Raw genomic sequence first — 24,644 nt, forward strand, 5'->3', positions numbered from 1 at the left:
TTTTTCTCTCGAAATAACGAAATTCACGACAAAGAGCCTACGAACATGATTTATGGTTGGGCTATGCACTTGTTTGTAAAATAGTGCGAATGTAGACTACCTGTGTTTTATAGCTGTCGATAAAACATGGCCATACTCTGATGTATTTACCATATTCAGATGACTAGGTTTTGAATGTAGACATGGAATAACATTTCGTTTATATATAAATAGATTTCTCCGAACCTTTTTTATAATTTGGTTTATTCTACTGGCTAGGATAGAACTGCTCTGCTGTTCAGAATTCAAATACACTACAATTGCCAAAACCCGATTGTTCAGACTATTTATAGACCTAATAGAGTAGCGTAGCAATATTGGCAGATTTTGAGGTTTCGAGTAAACATTTTCCAACACCAATTAGTTACAGTAGACCCATGCAGTTTAGTTTTAATTGCAAAATAGTGGCCTACATTCCCACTTCCAGGCTAGGTATGGGCAAAAAGAAAGCTTTTACATTTAAAGCTTTTTTAATTCTGATTAAAAATAACCGAAGTTCTTGACACTGAGAAGGTATTAGGACACATGGGGGTACTTGGCCTATCCACAGGGGGTACCTGAGAAGACTCATGAGACCATAGGTTTACTGCACGACTGAATACTTCAGGGATACTCTGGGCAGAGCAAAATTCAGTTAGTGGTGCAGTAACTGAAAAAGGTTGGGAACCATTTATGTAGCATAACACAATATAATGGTGTAGTAGGCCTACTGCAGGTTAGGTGTAATTGCTTTTCTTATTTTTTATTTGTTTAATTTATTTAACCTTTATTAAACTAGGCAAGTCAGTTAAGAACAAATTATTATTTATAATGACTGCCTACCAAAAGGTCTCTTGTGGGGACAGGGGCTGGGATAAAAAAAAATCCTATATATATACATACACTCTACCGATCAAATGTTTTAAAACACCTACTCATTCAAGGGTTTTTCTTTATTTGTACTATTATTCTACATTGTAGAATAATAGTGAAGACATAAACAATGAAATAACACATATGGAATCATGTAGTAACCCCAAAAAATTAAAAACAAATCCACATGTTTGATATTTTTCAAATAGCCACCCTTTGCCTTGATGACAGCTTTGCACACTCTTGGCATTCCGGCTTCACCTCGAATGCTTTTCCAACAGTCTTGAAGGAGTTCCCACATATGCTGAGCACTTGTTGGCTGCTTTTCCTTCACTCTGCGGTCCAACTCATCCCAAACCATCTCAATTGGATTGAGGTCAGGGGATTGTGGAGAATAGGTCATCTGATGCAGCACTCCATCACTGTCCTTCTTGGTCAAATAGACATATAGACATTCTTGGTCAAATAGACACAGCCTGGAGGTGCGTTGGGTCATTGTCCTGTTGAAAAACAAATGATAGTCCCACTAAGCCCAAACCAGATGGGATGGCGTATTGCTGCAGAATGCTGTGGTAGTGATGATGGTTAAGTGTACCTTGAATTCTAAATAAATCACTGACAGTGTTACCAGCAAAGCACCATCACACCACTCCCTCCATGCTTCACATTGGGAACCACACATGAGGAGATCATCTGTTAACCTACTCTGTATCTCAAAGTCACGGCGGTTGGAACCAAACATATCAAATTCGGACTCATCAGACCAAAGGACAGATTTCCACCGGTCTAATGTCCATTGCTCGTGTTTCTTGGCCCAAGCAAGTCTCTTCTTCTTATTGGTGTCCTTTAGTAGTGGTTTCTTTGCAGCAATTTCCCCATGAAGGCTTGATTAACACATTCTCCTCTGAACAGTTGAAGTTGAGATGTGTATGTTACTTGAACTCTGTGAAGCATTTATTGGGGCTGCAATTTCTGAGGTTGGTAACTCTAATGAACTGATCCTCTGCAGCAGAGGTAACTCTTGGTCTTCCTTTCCTGTGGCGGGTCCTCGTGAGAGACAGTTTCATCACAGGACTTGATGGTTTTTGTGATTGCACTTGAAGAAACTTTCAAAGTTCTTTAAGTTTCCTGGATTGACGGACCTGCATGTTTTTAAGTAATGATGGACTTTTGTTTTTCTTAGCTTACTTCTTTTGCCATAATATTTACAAAATAGGGCTATCTTCTGTATACCACCCCTACCTTGTCACAACACAACTGATTGGCTCAAACACATTAAGAAGGAAATAAATTCCACAAATGAACTATTATTAACAAGGAACACCTGTTAATGAAATGCATTCCATTCCAGGTGACTACCTCATGAAGTTGGTTGAGAGAATGCCAAGAGTGTGCTAAGCTGTCAAGGCAAAGGGTGGCTACTTTGAAGAATCTCAAATTGGATTTGTTTTAACACTTTTTTTGGTTACTACAGGATTCAATATGTGTTATTTCATAGTTTTGATGTCTTCAATATTATTATACAATGTAGAAAAGAGTCAAAATAAAGAAACCCTTGAATGAGTAGTTGTTTCCAAACCTTTCACTGGCAGTGTATACACACTACCATTCAAAAGTTTGAGGTCACTTAGAAATGTCCTTGTTTTTGACAGAAGATCCAGGAAAAAATGTCCATTTTAAAATAACATCAAATTGATCAGAAATACAGTGTACACATTGTTAATGTTGTAAATGACTATTGTAGCTGGAAATGGCAGATCTTTAATGGAATATCTACAGTGGTAAGAAAAAGTATGTGAACCCTTTGGAATTACCTGGATTTCTGCATAAATTGATCATCAAATTTGATCTGATCTTCATCTGTCACAACAATAGACAAAAATAGTGTACTTACAATAATTTGTGTGTTATTAGTTTATTTTTCTTGACTATATTGAATACATCATTTAAACATTCACAGTGTAGGTTGGAAAAAGTATGAGACGAGATGTTGGTTAGAGTTGCCTTGCCCTATAAAAAAATACTCCTCTTCACGCCTATGTGAGATACAATCACACACACACATGTGGTCAAATTTATTGGTACCCCACCATAAAAAATGAAGAATGCACCATTTTCTCTGAGATAACTTAACTGACAAAAGTAATTGGTGTCCACCATAGTTTATTCCATATTTAATATAAATCAAACATTGATTAGATTTTTTTTATTCAACATAATATTGTAAATAATAAAACAATTGAAAATGGCATGGACAAGAATGATGGGACCCATAACCTAATATTTTGTTGCACAACCTTTAGAGGCAATCACTGCAATCAAACGTTTTCTGTAGCTCTCAATGATACTTCTGCACCTGTTAACAGGTGGTTTGGCCCACTCTTCCTGAGCAAACTGAGCAAACTGCTCCAGCTGTCTCAGGTTTGATGGGTGCCTTCTCCAGATTGCAAGTTTCAGCTCTTTCCATAGATGTTTGATAGGATTCAGATCAGGACTCATAGAAGGCCATTTCAGAATAGTAAAATGTTTTGTTCGTATCCATTCTTGAGTGCTTTTAGCTGTGTGTTTTGGGTCATTATCCTGTTGGAGAACCTATGACCTGTGACTGAGACAGGGGTGGGGCTTTGGATCACTACTGGCTGTATGCGAACGAGTGATGCGCGTTTGGACCAATTCTGTCTGTATCCAAGGCTCAGCCAATCGTTCACGAAACAACAGGATGCAGCATGCGACTGAAGAGAGAAGGGACAACCAATTTTCTAGTTACAGCATCAGCGCGCGCTCTGGAAAGACAGCGGGAGAGTATAAAGTCAGTTTGCCATTTACAGCAACGTGTCCCCTGAACAATAACAGAGGTAGGTGAAAAGCCTGACCAAGGAGATAGGGGTGAGAAAGGTGATGAAGCTTACTTCATGAGCTATAACCAAAAAACAACTGGCATTTGAAAAGTTTGAGGTGAGGGAGAAAGTGTGGTGGAACAAGTATTGTTAGCATTGCTAAGTATCTTGCTAGCTGGATCGAAGTATCTGTTAGCTAGCCAGAGAAATGTTGAGCAACATTAGCCAACTTAACTGATCAAAAAATTGAGTTTATGGTGTGAAAATTAGCTGACTAATAAAGTCAGACGGCTAACGTTAGTAACCTAACCAATTGGCTATAGTATTAACTTGTATACGACTCCTTGTGGAAATGGAATAGACAACAGGTGGAAATTATAGGCAATTAGCAAGACACCCCCAATAAAGGAGTGGTTCTGCAGTTTGTGACCACAGACCACTTCTCAGTTCCTATGCTTCCTGGCTGATGTTTTGGTCACTTTTGAATGCTGGCGGTGCTTTCACTCTAGTGGTAGCATGAGACGGAGTCTACAACCCACACAAGTGGCTCAGGTAGTGCAGCTCATCCAGGATGGCACATCAATATGAGCTGTGGCAAGAAGGTTTGCTGTGTCTGTCAGCGTAGTGTCCAGAACATAGAGGCGCTACCAGGAGACAGGCCAGTACATCAGGAGACGTGGAGGAGGCCGTAGGAGGGCAACAACTCAGCAGCAGGACCGCTACCTCTGCCTTTGTGCAAGGAGGAGCAGGAGTAGCACTGCCAGAGCCCTGCAAAATGACCTCCAGCAGGCCACAAATGTGCATGTCTGCTCAAACCGTCAGAAACAGACTCCATGAGGGTGGTATGAGGGCCCGACATCCACAGGTGGGGGTTGTGCTTACAGCCCAATACCGTGCAGGATGTTTGGCATTTACCAGAGAACACCAAGATTGGCAAATTCGCCACTGGCGCCCTGTGCACTTCACAGATGAAAGCAGGTTCACACTGAGCACATGTGACAGACGTGACAGTCTGGAGATGCCGTGGAGAACGTTCTGCTGCCTGCAACATCCTCCAGCATGACCGGTTTGGCGGTGGGTCAGTCATGGTGTGGGGTGGCATTTCTTTGGGGGGCCGCACAGCCCTCCATGTGCTCGCCAGAGGTAGCCTGACATTAGGTACCGAGATGAGATCCTCAGACCCCTTGTGAGACCATATGCTGGTGCGGTTGGCTCTGGGTTCCTCCTAATGCAAGACAATGCTAGACCTCATGTGGCTGGAGTGTGTCAGCAGTTCCTGCAAGAGGAAGGCATTGATGCTATGGACTGGCCCGCCCGTTCCCCAGACCTGAATCCAATTGAGCACATCTGGGACATCATGTCTCGCTCCATCCACCACAGACTGTCCAGGAGTTGGCGGATGCTTTAGTCCAGGTCTGGGAGGAGATACCTCAGGAGACCATCCACTACCTCACCAGGAGCATGCCCAGGCATTGTAGGGAGGTCATACAGGCACGTGGAGGCCATACACCCTACTAAGCCTCATTTTGACTTGTTTTAAGGGCATTACATCAAAGTTGGATCAGCCTGTAGTGTGGTTTTCCACTTTCATTTTGAGTGTGACTCCAAATCCAGACCTCCATGGATACATGGAAACATCACATGAAACAAATCCATATAATTAGCTTCGGTTAGTGGAGATGGAGACTGAAACAAAAACAACATGCTTAAACTTCTTTACTTCCTCTTTCAAAGTATCGTTTGGTGAATAATGAGTGACTCCATCATTTGTAACACGTTTCAGTAAAACATTTTTGGTAGCATTTCTATGTTGAAGATTGAAAAATAATTTGGTGCATTCTTTCCCCATATTCCAACCAGTTCGCTTTTTTGGGATAATATATTACACTGGATCTTTCTTGAATAAGTTCTTCCATTTCTTTTTGTTTTTCCTCTAACTTACTCTGAACCTCTATGGTACAGTTTTTATTGCTATGTATCTGTACTGTTAATATGGACTCTTTTGACCTAAATTGCTTTTGTTTAATAGATGAGTACTGAATTGCATGGCCTCTAAAGGCACATTTAAAAGTGTCCCATACAATAAGGGGATCTGCTGTACCTATGTTATGTCGGAAAAAGTCAGTTATACCTTTTTCTGTCCTAGTTAAAAACAAGTTATCATCTAGTAGGCTTTGATTACATTTCCAATATCCTCGCCCATGTGGAAATTATGTAAAAGTACTATAAACTCGGCAAAAAAAAGAAGCGTCCTCTCACTGTCAACTGCATTTATTATCAGCAAACTTAACAAGTGTAAATATGTGTATGAACAAAACAAGATTCAACAACTGAGACATAAACTGAGCAAATTCCACAGACATGTAACTAACAGAAATTGAATAATGTGGCCCTGAACAAAGGGGGATCAAAATCAAAAGTAACAGTCAGTATCTGGTGTGGCCACCAGGTGCATTAAGTACTGCAGTGCATTTCCTCCTCTTGGACTGCACCCGATTTGCCAATTCTTGCTGTGAGATGTTACCCCTCTCTTCAACCAAGGCACCTGCAAGTTCCCGGACATTTCTGGGAGGAATAGCCCTAGCACTCACGCTCCGATCTAACATGTCCCAGGCTTGCTCAATGGGAATGAGATGCGGGCTCTTCGGTGGCTATAGCAGAACACTGACATTCTTGCCTTGCAGGAAATCACACACAGAATGAGCAGTATTGCTGGTGGCATTGTCATACTGGAGGGTCATGTCAGGATGAGCCTGCAGGAAGGGTACCACATGAGAGAGGAGGATGCCTTCCCTGTTACGCACAGCGTTGAGATTGCCTGCAATGACAATAAGCTCAGTCCGATGATGCTGTGACACACCGCCCTAGACCATGATGGACCCTCCACCTCCAAATCGATCCCGCTCCAGAGTACAGGCCTCGGTGTAACACTCATTCCTTTGACGATAAATGCAAATCCGACCATCGCCCCTGTTGAGTCAAAACCGTGACTCGTCAGTGAAGAGGACTTTTGCCAGTCCTTTCTAGTCCAGCGACGGTGGGTTTGTGCCCATAGGCGACGTTGTTGCCGGTGATGTGGACCTACCTTACAACAAACCTACAAGCCCTCAGTCCAGCCTATTGTGGACAGTCTGAGCACTGATGGAGGGATTGTGCGTTCCTGGTTTAACTCGGGCAGTTGTTGTTGCCATCCTGTACCTGTCCCACAGGTGTGATGTTCGGATGTACCGATCCTGTGCAGGTGTTGTTACACGTGGCCTGCCACTGCGAGGACGATCAGCTGTCCATCCTGTCTTAGGCGTCCACATCTGCAGTCCTCATGCCTCCTTGCAGCATGCCTAAGGCATGTTCACGCAGATGAGCAGGGACGCTGGGCATCTTTCTTTTGGTGTTTTCAGTAGAAAGGCCTCTTTAATGTCCTAAGTTTTCATAAATGTGACCTTAATTGCCGACCATCTGTAAGCTGTTAGTGTCTTAATGACCGTTCCACAGGTGCATGTTCATTAATTGTTTATGGTTCATTGAACAAGCATGGGAAACAGTGTTTAAACCCGTTACAATGAAGATCTGTGAAGTTATTTTACAAATTATCTTTGAAAGACAGGATCCTGAGAAGGGGACGTTTATTTTTTTTCTGAGTTTATATATGCCAATTATGTGATGGTCCGACCGCATTCTGTCCCCTATCAATACTTAAAAAAAATTAAAAAAAACTTTTGGTGTCAGAGAGAATGACATAAGAAAGTAATCAAGACTACTAGCTTGATTAAGCCTCCGCCATGTATCTCTCACTAGGTCAGGGTATTTAAGCCTCCATATATCCAATAATTCCAATATATCCATGACATTCATGATTTCCTTAAGTACCTGAGGTTGATCATTTGTACTGTTATTTTCCTTATGATCCGTAGAGGTATTTAAAACCGTATTATAATCTCCCACAATAATAATCAAGTATTGTGTTGCTTGTAGGGCTGATAAATTATTATATATATATATATATAGTTTTGCAAAGAAGCGTGGATCATCATTATTTGGTCCGTAAAGGTTAATGACTCATATCTGTTTATGGTCCAATAACAGTGAAAATCATCCATCTACCTTGAGGATCTGTTTGGACAATTAGCACACTGTTAATTAATATGATCACCCTTTTTTGAATTCCTTTGCCCACGGGAGAAATTGATTTCAACCCCCCCCAGTCCTTTTTAAACAAAACTGCATCTAAAATTGTTGAATGAGTTTCTTTGAAACAATAGATATTATATTCCTTCTCTTTCAACCAGGTAAGTCTGATCATTTTTTCTAATCATCTGCTAAGCCATTACAATTATAACTGGCTATAGTTATTACACCAATTACCATAATGAGACACAAGTTTAAATTCTATTTATCATAATATGTTTGTAAACGTAACATGATTCAGTGTCTATTGCTACTAAGTAATTATTTAATCTTTATTTAACTAGGCAGGTCAGTTAAGAACACATTCTTATTTTCAATGATGGCCTAGGAATGGTGGGTTAACTGTCTTGTTCAGGGGTAGAACGACGGATTTTTACCTTGTCAGCTCAGGGATTCAATCTTGCAACCTTACAGTTAACTAGTCCAACGCTCTAACCACCTGCCTCACGAGGAGCCTGCCTGTTAATCGAATGCAGTAAGCCAAGGTAAGTTGCTAGCTAGCATTAAACTTATCAAAAACAATCAATCAATCATAATCACTAGTTAACTACACATGGTTGAAGATATTACTAGTTTATCTAGCGTGTCCTGCGTTGCATATAATCGATGCGGTGCGTATTTGCGAAAAAAGGACTGTCGTTGCTCCAATGTGTACCTGAAAATCAATGCCTTTCTTAAAATCAATACACAGAAGTATACATTTTTAAACTGCATATTTAGCTAAAAGAAATCCAGGTTAGCAGGCAATATTAACCAAGTGAAATTGTGTCACTTCTCTTGCGTTCATTGGTATATGCAACAGTTTGGGCCACCTAATTTGCCAGAATGTTACGTAATTATGACATAACATTGAAGGTTGTACAATGTAACAGGAATATTTAGACTTATGGATGCCACCCGTTAGATAAAATACGGAACGGTTCCGTATTTCAATGAAAGAATAAACGTCTTGTTTTCGAGATGAAAGTTTCCGGATTCAACCATATTAATGACCTAAGGCTCGTATTTCTGTGTGTTCATATATTATAATTAAGTCTATGATTTGATCGAGCAGTCTGACTGAGCGATGGTAGGCACCAGCAGGCTCGTAAGCATTCATTCAAACAGCACTTTAGTGCGTTTTGCCAGTAGCTCTTCGCAATGCTTCAAGCATTGAGCTGTTTAAGCCTATCAACTCCCGAGATTAGGCTGGTGTAAACGGTGTGAAATGGCTAGCTAGTTAGCAGGGTGCGTGCTAATAGCGTTTCAAACGTCACTCGCTCTGAGACTTGGAGTGGTTGTTCCCCTTGCTCTGCATGGGTAACGCTGCTTCGAGGTTGGCTGTTGTCGATGTGTTCCTGGTTCGAACCCAGGTAGGGGCGAGGAGAGGGACGGAAGCTATACTGTCACACTGGCAATACAAAAGTGCCTATAAGAACATCCAATAGTCAAAGGTATATGAAATACAAATGGTATAGAGCGAAATAGTCCTATAATAACTTCAACCTAAAACTTCTTACCTGGGAATATTGAAGACTCATGTTAAAAGGAACCACCAGCTTTCATATGTTCTCATGTTCTGAGCAAGGAACTTAAACGTTAGCTTTCTTACATGGCACATATTGCACTTTTACCTTCTTCTCCAACACTTTGTTTTTGCATTATTTAAACCAATTATTTAAACCATTATTTACTTGAGGCTTAATTGATTTTATTGATGTATTATATTAAGTTAAAATAAGTGTTCATTCAGTATTGTTGTAATTGTCATTATTACAAATACATTTTAAAAAATCGGCAGATTTAATTGGTATCGGCTTTTTTTGGTCTTCCAATCAGCTTTGAAAAATCATAATCGGTCAACCTCTAATATTTATATATCTTAATGAGCAATTTAATATTTGTAGTAATGTAGGCAGTTTATGCAAAGGATTGTTACCTCTTACCAATATTGCCATTACAAAAATTACATTTTGGCAAGCAATTATTATTTTAGAAAACAATTGTGATTCATCCTACATTGTCCCTAACATGTTTTACTCCCTCGCAGCAGTTGTGGGACACACACACACACGCACGCACACACACACACACACAACCACTCATACACACTCAACCCCTTTCCCCCACAAACAACCGTACACTCAGATGCTCAACAGTTGCACCATTCCAGAGCCCAACTCAAGAAAGGTCTTGATTTACGAATGCATATACAGTTGCAGCTGTGTGAGTAGGCCTGCAAAAATGGGCAGAAATGGGGAGATTTGATTAACCATTGGGTCCCCCGTTGTGACCATATTCCCAAGCATCTCCGTGCAGTCAAACCTTTGATGATTTTGTGCCACCGAGGCCACAATAATATGCCCCCTCTCTGGATGTCGAAGTGTGACAGCATACCCACATAATGTGTCTTCTATGTCTTCTGTCTGCTGTGTTTTTATCTCCACAATGTTGAATTAGTACCTTCTTGTGATCCAATTAGTTATATTTGAAGATTGCTTTTCTATCTATTTATTTTGTATTATTACTGTGTTTTGTGTCTTTCATTATTTGCCTCTATGAGAACTTTGCAATTTTTAGAGTAGTCTTTGTGTCTCTGAACATTTGGTTATCAATATACAGTTTATCGACTACGAGAGCTACGTGTTTCCCTTTCGATCTATTTTCCTTGAAGATTGGATACAGAACTTTGCGCCGTTCTTCAATTTCCTTTGGGAACCAATCATTCTTGCCTGTTTTTGTGCCAGCAAGTCTTTTCCCCAGGCGTTTAACCGTTATTTCATTGTTAAAGCAAGCAAATTTGGCAACGATTGGGCGTTCATACCTCTGCCCTCTCTGTCCGAAACGGTGTACACGTTCAAGTTGGATTTTAACGACAGCTTCGCGTGGGATCTGAAGCACTGTGAGGAACTCTCTAACTACACCTTGAGGAACTTCTCATTCTTTCTCTTGGATACCTATAAGTACCAGATTCTCTCTCATGGACCTAGTCTGTATGTCAAGTAAGTCTTCTCTCAGAACGCTGCGCTCCTTTTTAAGTTCATTAACTTCGGTTTCAATCTTATTGACTGTCAATTTTAACTTGTTTTTGTCTTTCTCCAATGTCGCAGCTTTTTCGTCACTCATCTCGAGGCTTGCCTTAAACTCTTTTTTTATATCTTTACTGACTAGTTCAAGTATGCCCAGTTTGTCATTTATTGACTTTAACAGATCGGTTTAGACCTTTACCATTCCCGGCGGTGAAAAGATTAAATTGTGTCTGTAGAAGAGTCACGTTTTCGTTTTGAGATTGGTTCCCCTGTTTTACTCTCCGTCATGCTTGGGTGTTGCTTGTTTTCGTAATATTTGTTGCTAAATTTCTCTGTTTTGAGGTGTTTTCCAGATTGAAGGTAATTACACACCAGTTTGAAGTGCTAATATTTAGTCTAACTTACCGACATTGAATATTACGTTTTTATCTTGAGGTGATCTACACTGCTGTGTTCCGTCCTCCATCTTGGTTGTACTTTTTTTTTTATCCTCAAAGCAATCTAGTTTTTCAAAAGTATCTGTAATTTGATTACAATATCTTTTCTGGTAAAGGATTAGTTCGGTTTTTTTTATGGATTACATGTAATGGATTACATGTACTCCCCAACCTTGGACAACTAAAATAAATATCCCAGACAAGACTGAAGAATAGGACAAATAGGCTGCATTTAGACAGGCAGCCCATGTCAGATTTTTTTTTTCTTTCTCAGTAATTGGAAAATCTGCCAGTAAATGAAACTCAACTGATGGAGTTTTCAATTGATAAAATGGTGAATGGATGATAACATCATGACCAACTCTGTCTGAGAAGTGGGTATCCTCGCATAGGGACTGTTTCCTGGACACAGATTAAGCCTAGTCCTGGACTAAAAAGCATGCTTAATTTTAAATAGTTAAGTCTAGGCGTAAACTTGTCAGATTTAGTAAATCATCTGTACTGGTTCAAAGTTTGCATCTGCTGTTTTCAAGTGTGGGGGGGACTTAAAAGGAAAGAAGTACAAAGGGGAAACAGAGGTTGAGAGACATATGACTTGAAACGATCACTTTACCTTTTTAATAAAGGCTTCATAAACTGAAGTAGCTGTATGTGTGGAGAACAGACAGATGGGGAAGGATGAGGAATGTGAGGCTGATTGTGAGAGATGTCAGCACATTAACGTTACTTATAGCTGTCTTTCAGTATGTGGCTGTCAAAGAGCGGTGACAGTGTCTAGTTGTCTTTCAGTATGTGACGGTGGTTATTAAGCATAGTTGTCACTCATGCCTCCTCAGGACTGGTGTCTCTCTCATACACACCAGCAGTACTACAGACAGACAGTCACTAATACCACTATACAGTATTATGGACACACATTTACATTGACATTTTAGTCATTTAGCAGACGCTCTTATCCAGAGTGACTTACAGTTAGTGCATCCATCTTAAGGCAACTAGGTGAGACAACCACATATCAGTCATAATAAGTACAGTTCCCACAAAGTCGCTTTCAGCAAAGTCAGTGCTAGTACAATGAAGGTATAGTTTTTTGGGGGGTGGGGGGTTCAGGTACTAATCAAGGTACTCTTTGAAGCGGTAGGTTTTCAGATGTTTTTTTGTGATCTATTAAGGGACTCTGTGGTCACACACCCGACCACAAGAGGACATTTTTATTTACACCCATGTTTCCTGTAGCCACTAGCAAGGGCATGATGGTGTGAGGCGCTTGCATTCACAGAAAGTCTATTTTAAAATTTGCCAATGTTCTATGCTTCTGCTTATTTTGATGTCTTCACTTTGTGTGTGTCTGTGCAATTGCACCGTGTTAGCCCTGACCTGTAGGGCAAGACTATCACAAATACTGTAACTCTCGTCTGTATCAGGGTTCATTAGCTCTGAGAGCCACCTGCAGCTGACAGGTCTTGGTCGCCTTCCCCTGCTCAGACATCAACCAATGATTGCGTGCCATGTCAATTGCGTGTGGTTTTTGTTTTTATAGCGATAGTCTTTAAACTGGTAGCTAGCGAGGTGAGCTAGCAACTAGCAACTGTATTACTCGCTATACATTTATAGTTGTATACAGAAAGAATGTGTTGGTTGAAGGTGGGAGTTTTTTATTACGCTCTGCATGTATTTGTGTCTGTTTTCAAAGTGAGTCAAAGTCTGTGGCTAGAACACTGTCACCCAGGTCACATTCATAGTTGACTATAGGAGTTGGCTATGCAGCACAAACCGTTCAGGGACCTGTCTAGAGTGAGTCAGGGTGTGAGTCGGCTAATACAATGCCTTTTCTGGTTAATCTTTCTGGGGTGAGCCTCAATAATTTAAAGTGGATTCATTTCCTCGTCTCCTCTCCATCAGCACTGAAAGTATTGGAGAGGCGTAAACGCAATATGATGGATGCCCTACCAGGGTCAACTTGTTAAATAGGGTACGCAACAGAATACATTTTAAAATGTCTTGCAGCAGATAACTAAAATGAGCATTTCTTATTGGATATAGTAGTCCCTCCCTGTTTCAGTCCATTCTCTTCCGTTTTAGTGCATAACAAACACAAACCAAGTATTTCTAATCCAGCTTTCTGAAATGCAAATGAAAGGAAGGAAATAATGAAAGGAAACCTTCAGACTAATGAAACACACCCCTGGGAACCTCTACAAAGGGTCATGTCCATGTAAAAAAAGACCCATGAGCACCAACATGAAGTTTATAGGATCATATCAAATTTGGTCTACTTTTTTGTTTGTTTTGACTGCGTTGACTGAGAACACATTCTCATTTACAGCAACAACCTGGGGAATAGTTACAGAGAAGAGGAAAGAGCCAATTGGAAGCTGGGGATGATTCTGTGGCCATGATGGTCAGATTGGGAATTTAGCCAGGACACCTGGGTTAACACTCCTACTCTTACAATAAGTGCCATTGGATCTTTAGTGGCCACAGAGCATCAGGACACCCGTTTAACGTCCCATCCAAAAAAATGGAACCCTACACAGGGCAATGGGATATTATTATTTTTTTAGACCAGAGGAAAGAGTGCCTCCTACACCACCTCCAGCAGCATCTGGTCTCCCATCTAGGGACCAACCAGGACCAACCCTGCTTAGCTTCAGAGGAAGGCCAGTCGTGGGATCCAGAGTGGTATGCTGCTGGAGTCTATAACATACTTTGGACTGGGACCAAATGTTTTCTGGCAAAGTAACATTTTCTTAAATTAAAGTTAAATTAACTGTCCTTTTACTGTGCACACACAGAGAGAGTCTGTGGACTGCAGTGAGAGAACACAGTCCGAAGGCACCATGGGTTCTGTAAACAAACTCAACCCCAGATAAGGCTCAACTCCTAGAAACAAAGAGGGAGAGGGAGAGAGAGTGAAAAGTTGGGAGAGGTGATAGTGAAAGGAGAGAGGGGGAGGTGTGAACATTTTGAAATGGAGGAGGAAACTGACTGTGGGAGTGGAAACAATGATAACACCTAAGAACTGAGAGCGACTGAGGTGAGGAGGTTGCTGTGAAACAATGTAGAGATATAGACGGATGTGGGGAGGGGTGACAGAAAGAGAGCGGGTGCATAAAGCAATTGAAAGTGATAGCAAGTAACAGATGGAGGGATTGTGCTAGAGTAAGAGTTGGTGAAGAAAGGGAAAATGGGGTGAGTAGAGGCAGACACACACATTATAGGCAGATCTGAGCATCAAATACTGCTTCTAGTCTTCAACCCTTGTATATCTGACTGTGTGTTACAGTTGCATTTGTGTTACAGTCACCTTGTTGTTTTTCAGGTAGCCTTTTAGGGAAAAGGGTGACTTTGAAACAGTTATGCTGTCATGTCATGATTTTTTTTTTGTTAAAGAACATGGCAGAATTTGGGTTTATGTCATAATTTGTTTTTGATCACCCGAACTCACCAAAATGCTTGTCAGATAAAGTAGATTAGTAGACGACAGAAAGGCTCTCCTAATTGAGGTGGATTTAAATGCCTGTTTGCATGCTTTTTATGTGTGTGATTTGGGGCGTATGTCCGTGTGTGTGTGTCCGTGTGAAGCGTGCATGTTACGCCTGCACCCGTGTGTGTGTGTGTGTGTGTGTGTGTGTGTGTGTGTGTGTGTGTGTGTGTGTGTGTAAATTTGCACTTAGCCAACCATATTAGGCAGCAGTTTGTGAGAGCAGGAAGTGGTCAGGGCTCTGATGCCCCGGGTAAGGAACTCTGAGAATGTTTCACTTCTCACACCACCGACACCGCAGAGGATGCGGAAGCGGCTGAGACTTACCGTCTCAAGTGTTACCTTGGCAACGCCGCATGCGACACCTTTGAATCAAATCAAGGTTTATTGGTTGCGTAGACAAATTTGCCGATATCGCAGGTGCCGATATCGAAAATGCTTGTGTTTCTAGCTCCAACAGTGCACTAATACCTAGCATTAAAATACAATTTTAAAAAATACACACCATCCAGAAAAATTGGAATATCAGAATGAGGATTGTCAGACTAGAATGTGTGTGTGTGTGTGTGTGTAATATATATATATATTTATCATAACCAATACAAACAGGTATTCAGACCTTTTGCTATGAGAGTCGAAATTGAGTTCAGGTGCACCCCGTTTCCATTGATCATCCTTGATGTTTCTACAACTGCATTGGAGTCCACCTGTGGTAAATTCAATTGATTGGACATGATTTGGAAAGGCACAAACCTGTCTATATAAGGTCCCACAGCTGTCCATGCATGTCAGAGCAAAAACCAAGCCATGAGGTCAAAAGGAATTGTCCGTAGAGCTCCGAGACAGGATTGTGTCAAGGCACAGATCTGGGGAAGGGTACCAAAACATTTCTGCAGCATTGAAGTTCCCCAAAAAGACAGTGGCCTCCATCATTCTTAAATGGAAGAAGTTTGGAACCACCAAGACTTTTCTTAGAGCTGGCCGCCCGGCCAAACTGAGCAATCGGGGGAGAAGACCCATGGTCAGAGAGGTGACCAAGAACCCAATGGTCACTCTGACGGAGCTCCAGAGTTCCTCTGTGGAGATGGGAGAAACTTCCAGAAGGACGTCCATCTCTGCAGCACTCCACCAATCAGGCCTTTATGGTAGAGTGGCCAGACGGAAACCACTCTTCAGTAAAAGGCACATGACAACCTACTTGGAGTTTGCCACTTGGAAACTCCACGTTTCCAAACTCCACTTGGAGTTTGCCTGGCACTATCCCTTCGATGAAGCATGGTGGTGGGAGCATCATGCTGTGGGGATGTTTTTCAGCAGAAGGCCTGGGATACAAGTCAGGATCGAGGGAAAGATGAACGGAGCAAACTACAAAGAGATCCTTGATGAACCTGCTCCAGAGCGCTCAGGACCTCAGACTGGGGTGAAGATTCACCTTCCAACAGAACAACAACCCTAAGCACAGAGCCAAGACAATGCAGGAATGGCTTCGGGACAAGTCCTTGTGTGGCCAAGCCAGAGCCCGGATTTGAACCCAATCTAACATCTGGAGAGACCTGAAAATAACTGTGCAGTGACGCTCCCCATCCAACCTGGCAGAGCTTGAGAGGATCTGCAGAGAGAGAAATGGGAGAAACTCACTAAATACTGGTGTGCCAAGCTTGTAGAGTCTCACCCAAGAAAACTCAAGGCTCTAATCTCTGCCAAAAGTGCTTCAACAAAGTACTGAGTAAAGGCTCTGAATACTTATGTAAATGTGATATTTCCGTTTTATTTGTAATACATTTTTCAACATTTTCAAAAAACATTGTTTTTGCTTTGTCATTATGGGGTATTGTGTGTAGATATAGTTGAAGTAACACATTTCGTGTTAACGAACTATAGTTTTGACAAGTCGGTTAGGACATCTACTTTGTGCATGACTCAAGTAATTTTTCCAACAATTGTTTACAGACAGATTAAGTCACTATCACAAAATTCCAGAAAATGTGATGGCTTTAGAAGCTTCTGATAGGCTAATTGAAATAATTTGAGTCAATTGGAGGTGTACCAGTGGATGTATTTCAAGGTCTACCTTCAAACTCAGTGCCTCTCAAAAGAAATCAGACATCAGAAAAAAAATTGTAGACCTCCACAAGTCTGGTTCATCCTTGGGAGAAGTTTCCAAACGCCTGAAGGTACCACATTCATCTGTACAAACAATAGTACGCAAGTATAAACACCTTGTGTAGATGCTGGAGGAAACGGGTACAAAAGTATCTATATCCACAATAAAACAAGTCCACAAGCTTCCCAACAATTTCAAGGCAATGCTACCAAATACTAATTGAGTGTATGTAAACTTCTGACCCACTGGGAATGTGATGTCAGAATAATTTGTTCAGCTTTTATTTCTTTCATTTCACATTCTTAAAATAATGTGGTGATCCTAACTGACCTAAGACAATTAATTTTTACTAGGATTAAATGTCAGGAATTGTGAAACTGAGTTGTATTTGGCTAAGGTGTATGTAAACTTCAACTGTAGATGAGGGAAAAATAAAATGTAATCAATTTTAGAATAAGGCTGTAATGTAACAAAATTTGGGAAAAGTCAAATGATCTGAATACTTTGTAGAAAACAATGCTGGGCTAGGAGTGTAAACATATTTTCCTTTGTACAGTTGAACTGACTGGCTTGAACAATTTTAGACTGACTGATCTGAGGGGTCTGAATACTTTCCAAATGTGTTGCCGTGAAAAAGTATTTGCCTTTTGGATTTCTCTATTTTTGCAAATGTTTGATACGGGAAGTTATCAGATCTTGAACCAAACACTAATGTTTGATAAACTGAACCTGAGTTTGCAAATAACAGAAAAAAATGATGCTTTATTGATAGAATTACCTAAGGTACACAACACCCAATTCCCCCTGTGTGGAAAAAGTAATTGCACACATACTCTCAAACTGATTGTGCCACCTTTTAGCTGCAAAGACTGCAACCAAATGTTTCATGTAGTTGATTTATAAGTCCCTCACATCACTGTGGAGGAATGTTGGCCCACTTTTGCACGCAGAACTGCTTTAACTCAGCGACATTTGTTTTCAAGCATGAAAACTGCATAATTCAAGTCCTGCTACAACATCTCAATTGGGATTAGGTCTGGACTTTGACTTAATTCCAAAACATCACATTTTTTACCTTTTAGACATCTTCATGTAGACTTGATTGTGTGTTTTGGATTATTGTCTTGCTGCATGACCCAGCTGTGGTTCAGCTCACAGACGGATGGCCTGACATTCTCCTGTAGAATTCTCTGATACAGAGCAGAATTCATGGTTCCTTCTATTAAGGCAAGTCATCCAGGTCTTGAGGCAGCAAAGCATCCCCAAACCATCACACTACCACCACCATGCTTGTCCGTTTGGTATGAGATTTTTACTGTGGAATGCAGTGTTTGGATATTTTTCCCAAACGATTTCCGAGGGAGTGCGGTGTTGAGCTGTTAACAAAGTGATCATTTGAAAGGTCCTCCTATATGCTTTAATTTAGTTGCAACTTTAGTTGTGATACAAACCTTAGGGTTCTAAGGCTGCATGATGCAACTCGAATGATGATTTGAAAAAATTAGCATGTAAGGCATGAGCTCTGCTCGGTTTCTTGTGCAGGCTGCACACACTTCATCAGTGTCTCATTCACAATTTGACAAGCACTTGCACTTGATAATATTTTCAGAATATTCTCAATTGAATCTGGTCTTTACCTATAGTCTAAGATAATACAGTTTGTGTGGAATTATTTTTCAGTCTGCACTCAAATAGTGAATGGAGGTTACCTGCAGTTACATTTTTAATATGCCAGGAAGGCTGCACCAGTTGTAAAGCAGAATAATGTGGTTAATTGTAAGAATATACAAATATAGCAGAACTAGAAAGCTGGGATCCTCTTTTAAATAGTGGCCAGTCAACTCTTTCACACGCGATTGAGCAATGACTCGGCTAATAAGAACAAGTTTCACTCTGTAGGCTACGGGCTCTCGTACCCTGTTTCAGGGGTCCTAGGCCTGTAGATTACGGTTTATAGATTACGCGTAGAATTAATTGGCCACTAGTATTATTAAGAACCTTATCAAAACATTGGGCTAGGCTCCACGATGCATTTGACTGAGTTGAAAAAGCCGCAAAAAAATGTGTGTGTGTGGGGGGGGGGGGGGGGGGGGGGGGTTATACAGGGGCAGGGGGTAAATACATGTCATTCGTTTGCACTTGAATAGAGAATGGATTATTATTTTCCTGCGGTTCATTTTCATGCCAGCCAGGCTATCTACTCCGGTTGTAACACGAAGCAATGTGCTTAATTTGAAGAAAGTTGAGAATTAAATATAGTAGGCCTAGCCTATAGAAAGCTGATGGGATCCTCTTTTTTTAAGAGGTCATCAAAACTCTGTTTCAGGAAATTGCATGGCCTATAGAGGACTATAACTTGCTCAACATGGGGAACCAGCTATGAGGAGCCGGCTCTCGCTGCGCAGCAGGGTGTCGTGTGTCCTATTCCGCTCAAATGCCCGAATGCCAGGGCTCTCATGAAGTGTTTGATTTGATTTTTGATTCCATTTGCGTTGCTGTCAGAGTGATTAGAGGGACAATAGAGCACTGAGTACCAGGCCATTAGCGACTGGCCGCTAGCAAGTAGTACTAATGACCATCAGTGGCATCAGAGCGCAGTTTTGGAGAAGCCTAGTTACGGTGACTCAGCGGTCACGTTGAATTTGACTGGTGACTGTCGATGTAGGGCAAATACAGTCACTGTAATAGACCTAGTGGTGTCGCGTTTGACTAGAGCTCATCCCACTCAACTAATTTCCCTCAACTTCAGTTATTTGGTTAACGTGTTACTGCTGGTCACATTTATTTTTCATAGAAAAAAAGGGTGCTAAAAAGGCAGAAGTGAGCATATCTCTATTTTTAAAATTATTGCTTTGTGTAATGCATATCTCTTTTAGCCATCTCGAATTTCCTCATCTTTGTGCCATAAAGCAACGTGAACAACAAAGCAATGTCCACAGTTGTGCATTGCACTCCTCGTGGGGTAATGGGGACTATCTTGTTAGTGTTAATTCAGTCATCTCAAACAGGGAATTAACTCTCCTCCTCTGCCTCCCGGACCCTCTTTCTTCCCCTTCTCACTCTCCCTGTTTCTCTCTCAACTCCCTCCCTCTCTTCTCTCTTGCTTTCTCAGTGAGTCCAGTATCTGCCAGGTGCGAGCCACGGTCATGCAGTATGATGATGGTAACAAGCGCTGGGTGCCGGCGGGTGAGGGGGGCCAGGCCTTCAGCAGGGTCCAGATCTACCACAATCCCGTAGCCAACACATTCCGAGTGGTGGGACGCAAGATGCAGGGTGACCAGCAGGTAACTAGTGTATACACACACACCATGAACAGAGAAATTCCTAAGATGCACTGTCTAATAATCGACAGAGCAAAATATAAACGCAACATGTATTGTTGGTCTCATTTTTCATGAGCTGAAGTAAAGTATTCCAGAAATGTTCCATACGCACAAAAAACATATTTCTTTAAAATGTTGTGCACAAATTTGTTTACATCCCTGTCAGTGAGCATTTCTCCTTTGCCAAGATAATCCATCCACCTGACAGGTGTGGCATATCAATAAGCTCATTAAACAGCATGATCATTACACAGGTGCACCGAGTGCTGGGGACTAAAAAAGGCCTCTCAAAAATGTGCAGTTTTGTCACACAACACAATGCCACAGATGTCTCATGTTTTGAGGGAGCATGCAATTGGCATGCTGACTGCAGGAATGTCCACCAGAGCTGTTGCCAGAGAATTTAATGTTCATTTCTCTTCCATAAGCTACCTCAAACATCATTTTAGAGAATTTGGCAGTACATCCAACCGGCAGACCACGTTTAACCACGCTGCAACAACTACGGTGTCTCATCAAGATCAGTCGCGACCCGACTAATATGTTGGCTAATGAAGATCAAACGCATTTTACAGTATACGTCACAGAAGGGGGTACATTCCCATATGATATCAAATGGAAAAATGCAACTGATATCGATATGGACATTCCATATTGGTGACCACCACTAATACAGTGTGTGTGTATATGCAGTACCAGTCAAAAGTTTGGACGCGCCTACTCATTCCAGAGTTTCTTTATTTTGACTATTTTCTACATTGATTTCTTCACTATTATTCTACAAACTATGAAATAACACATATGGAATCATTTAGTAACCCATAAAGTGTTAAACAAATCCAAATATATTTCATATTTTTCAAAGCAGCCCCCCTAGCCTTGATGACAGCTTTGCACAGGCTTGGCATTCTCTCAACCAGCTTCAGCTGGAATGCTTTTCCAACAGTCTTGAAGGAGTTCCCACATATGCTGGGCACTTGTTGGCTGCTTTTCGTTCACTCTGCGGTCCAACTCATCGTGAACCTTCTCAATTTGGTTAAGGTCGGGGGATTATAGAGGCCAGGTCATCTGATGCAGTGCTCCATCACTCTCCTTCTTGGTCAAATAGCCCTTACACAGTCTGGAGGTGTTTTAGGTCATTGTCCTCTTGGAAAAACAAATGATAGTCCAACTAAGTGCAAACCATATGGGATGGCATATCGCTGCAGAATGCTGTGGTAGCAATGCTGGTTAAATATGCCTTGAATTCTAAATAAATCACTGGCCATGTCACCAGCAAAGCACCATCACACAACCTCCTCCATGCTTCACGGTGGGAACCACACATGCGGAAATCATCTTGTCACCTTCTCTGCTTCTCACTAAGACATGGCAGTTGGAACCCAAAAAAAATCTCACATTTGGACTCATCAGACCAAAGGACAGATCTCCACTGGACTAATGTCCAGTGACCCAAGCAAGTCTCTTCTTATTATTGGTGTCATTTAGTATTGGCTTTTTATTTGTGTCCATTTATTTTGGCTACAATTTCTGAGACTGGTAACGCTAATGAACTTATCCTCTGCAGAAGAGGTAACTCTGGGTCTTCCTTTCCTGTGGCGCTCCTCATGAGTGCCAGTAGTTCATCATAGTTCTTGAAATTTTCCGCATTGACTGACCTTCATGTCTTAGAGTAATGATGGACTGTTGTTTCTCTTTGCTTATTTGAGCTGTTCTTGCCATAATATGGACTTGGTCTTTCACCAAATAAGGCTGTCTTCAGTATACCACCCCTACCTTGTCACAAGACAACTGATTGGCTCAAACTCATTAAGGAAAGACATTCCACAAATTAACTTTTAATAAAGAACACCTGTTAATTGAAATGCATTCCAGGTGACTACCTCATGAAGCTGGTTGAGAGAATGCCAAGAGTGTGCAAAGATGTCAAGGCAAAGGGTCTGTACTTTGAAGAATCTCAAATATAAAATAGATTTAGATTTGTTTAACACTTTTTGTGTTGCTACATGATTCCATATGTGTTATTTCATAGGTTGTTGTCTTCACTATTATTCTAACTCTTGAATGAGTATGTTTGTCCAAACCTTTCACTGGTACTATATACCGTGCCTTCGAAAAGTATTCAGACCCCTTGACTATCAGAAATACCTTATTTATATAAGTAACCTTCATTATGGGGTATTGTGTTTAGATTGATGAGGGACAACAATTTGGAAGAAATCAAGGGGTAGGAATACTTTCCGAAGGCACTGTATACTGTGTAGAGAACGATGCTGGGCTAGGAGGGTAAACATTTTCTTTCTGGGACCTCTTTGTACAGTCGAGCTGACTGGTTTGAACAATTTTAGACAGACTCATCTGTAAATCTTGTGAGAGTTAGTACGGAGGGTGCTATAACACCATATGGGAACCAGTCCCCTGTGCGTTTCCTTGCTATCACACTCAGAGATTGTGGGTTAGGCTTTGTCCTTTTTCTGTTGCTGCAGAATGTCAACATGCAGCCAGCAATCTCTGCTCATCAAGATTAGTCTCATTAGTATTGTTGGGGCTTCATGTGTCAGCTGTCTTCCTCTTTCTTTCAGTCTTCCCTATCTCACTTCTGTTTACTGTGTGCCACTACCTCTGCTCTCGAGCTAATGCCTTCCTCTCACACTAGGGTAGTGGAAGACCCACAGTAGCATTAGAGAGCCCTAACAAAGCCTAGCTAGCGTACAGTGTTGGAAAAAGTACTCCGTTGTCAAACTTGAGTAAAAGTAAAGATGCTTTAATAGGGAAAATGTATTATTACAAATGTACATATTGCCTTTAGAAATGTAGAGGAATTAAAGTTGTCAGAAGTATAAATTGTAAATTACAGATACCCCAAAAAACAACTTAAGTAGTACTTCCAAATGATTTTTTTATTCATTACTTTACACCACTGCTAACCTAAAGGCTACTTTAGTTAAACGTATCCTAGCGTAGCATCTTTTTCAAAATATCTGTTGCTTTGGAAAGGCAATGGAGGGTCCACACTAGTAGCACAAGACTTCGCCTCAGCTCAGTTTCACTAAAGGCTCCTGTTTTTTTTAATGCACCTCTGCGTCACTGGTTCCACAGAGAGGGGATTTATACACGTATTGCACCAACATGTATAATCCGACAAATAGCAATAGATGAACATAAAGGGATGTGAGGGGAACGATCTTGAAATTCAAAGGCTATAAAGACCAATCTAGGTTCCCCACACACACACACACACACACATTCTCACAGTGAACGCCTACTGTCATTCCACTTGTAGTTTCTCATTGCCTTTTTACTTCCTGCTTGACACTCCTAGGTGGTGATCAACTGCCCAATCGACAAGAGGCTGAAGTACAACCAGGCTACACCCAACTTCCACCAGTGGCGGGAAGCCCGGCAGGTGTGGGGGCTGAACTTCGGCAGCAAGGAGGAAGCCGTTCTCTTCGCCAACGGCATGATGCATGCCCTGGAGGTGCTGAGTGCACTCACTGACTCGGGTAGGATCTATAATATAGGATCAAATATTGAAGAAAAAAAAACATTTGGCAAAAGAAATGGTACTTTTTGTCCTGGTTCCTTTTTGTCTTTTGTTTCTCGCTGCAATCACGGATTGGATTGCTTAAAGATTTAATCTGCAGTAGGTGAAACAGCGCCATTGTCTGCCCCACCGCTTTTGTCGATGGTTAAACAAATTGCAGTATATATTCTGCTGTTCTATAGCGCATGCAATGATGTCAGAGAAGAGGAAAAAAAGTTGCTGTTTGCAATAACTTCTTTGTAATATCGCAAATGGACTTGGCAGTTTCACCATTAAGGATTCCAGCTTTAATCTATCTAATGGTGTTAGTTATTGCCAGAAGGAGAAGGGAAGGATGCATTTTGTAAAGTTTTTTTAACAGAACTGCTAAAATACTCACTCACTCAGTCAGTTTCTCTCCTCAGGCAACTCCTCTCTCCCTCGCCCTGTCCAGAATGGACCCTCCCCAGAGGAGCTGGAGCAACAGAGGAGGTACCATTCACATGATTTTAGTTGGGGGGGGGGGGGGGGGGGTGCAGTAGGTCTGGTTTCTGTCAGCAGAGGGGAGATGAAAGTATTGCAAGTGTTGTTTTTTTGTTTTACTAAGACTGGTGAAAGGGAACTTGGCTATTGCCTATCTGACTGTTGTTTAGTAGGTAATTAGTGTATTTTAAGTATAGGTCTCTATACTTATTTAAATTTTGCTAGGGTAAATGATGTTCACAACGTTTTTACTCACAATGCTCAGTATAGATGGACCGTTCTAAAAACGCTGCCCCCTAGAATTCCAGCAACAAGTACAGAATATTGGACTAGACTGTAGACTGAATCCATCCCAATCAGTTCACATGC

The 24,644-nt window shown here is 41.3% G+C and overlaps 1 protein-coding gene across 2 annotated transcripts in view; it reads left to right on the forward strand.

The window, feature by feature from the left end:
- Positions 1-24,644, forward strand: part of LOC110537713 (vasodilator-stimulated phosphoprotein) — a 36,168-nt gene that overhangs the window by 505 nt on the left and 11,019 nt on the right. The window contains exons 1-4 of one of the 2 annotated variants that reach the window (XM_021623993.2): positions 14,366-14,550; positions 20,059-20,230; positions 23,592-23,772; positions 24,218-24,284. In XM_021623993.2, coding sequence (XP_021479668.1) covers positions 14,546-14,550; positions 20,059-20,230; positions 23,592-23,772; positions 24,218-24,284 — 425 coding nt within the window. In that variant the 5' untranslated portion in view covers positions 14,366-14,545. Of the gene's footprint in view, positions 1-14,365; positions 14,551-20,058; positions 20,231-23,591; positions 23,773-24,217; positions 24,285-24,644 lie in introns of those variants that run through there. The other variant, XM_021623994.2, reaches the window with a different exon arrangement.

This window comes from Oncorhynchus mykiss, chromosome 12, assembly GCF_013265735.2.
Source record: "Oncorhynchus mykiss isolate Arlee chromosome 12, USDA_OmykA_1.1, whole genome shotgun sequence".
In the NCBI taxonomy this organism is placed as follows: domain Eukaryota; kingdom Metazoa; phylum Chordata; class Actinopteri; order Salmoniformes; family Salmonidae; genus Oncorhynchus; species Oncorhynchus mykiss.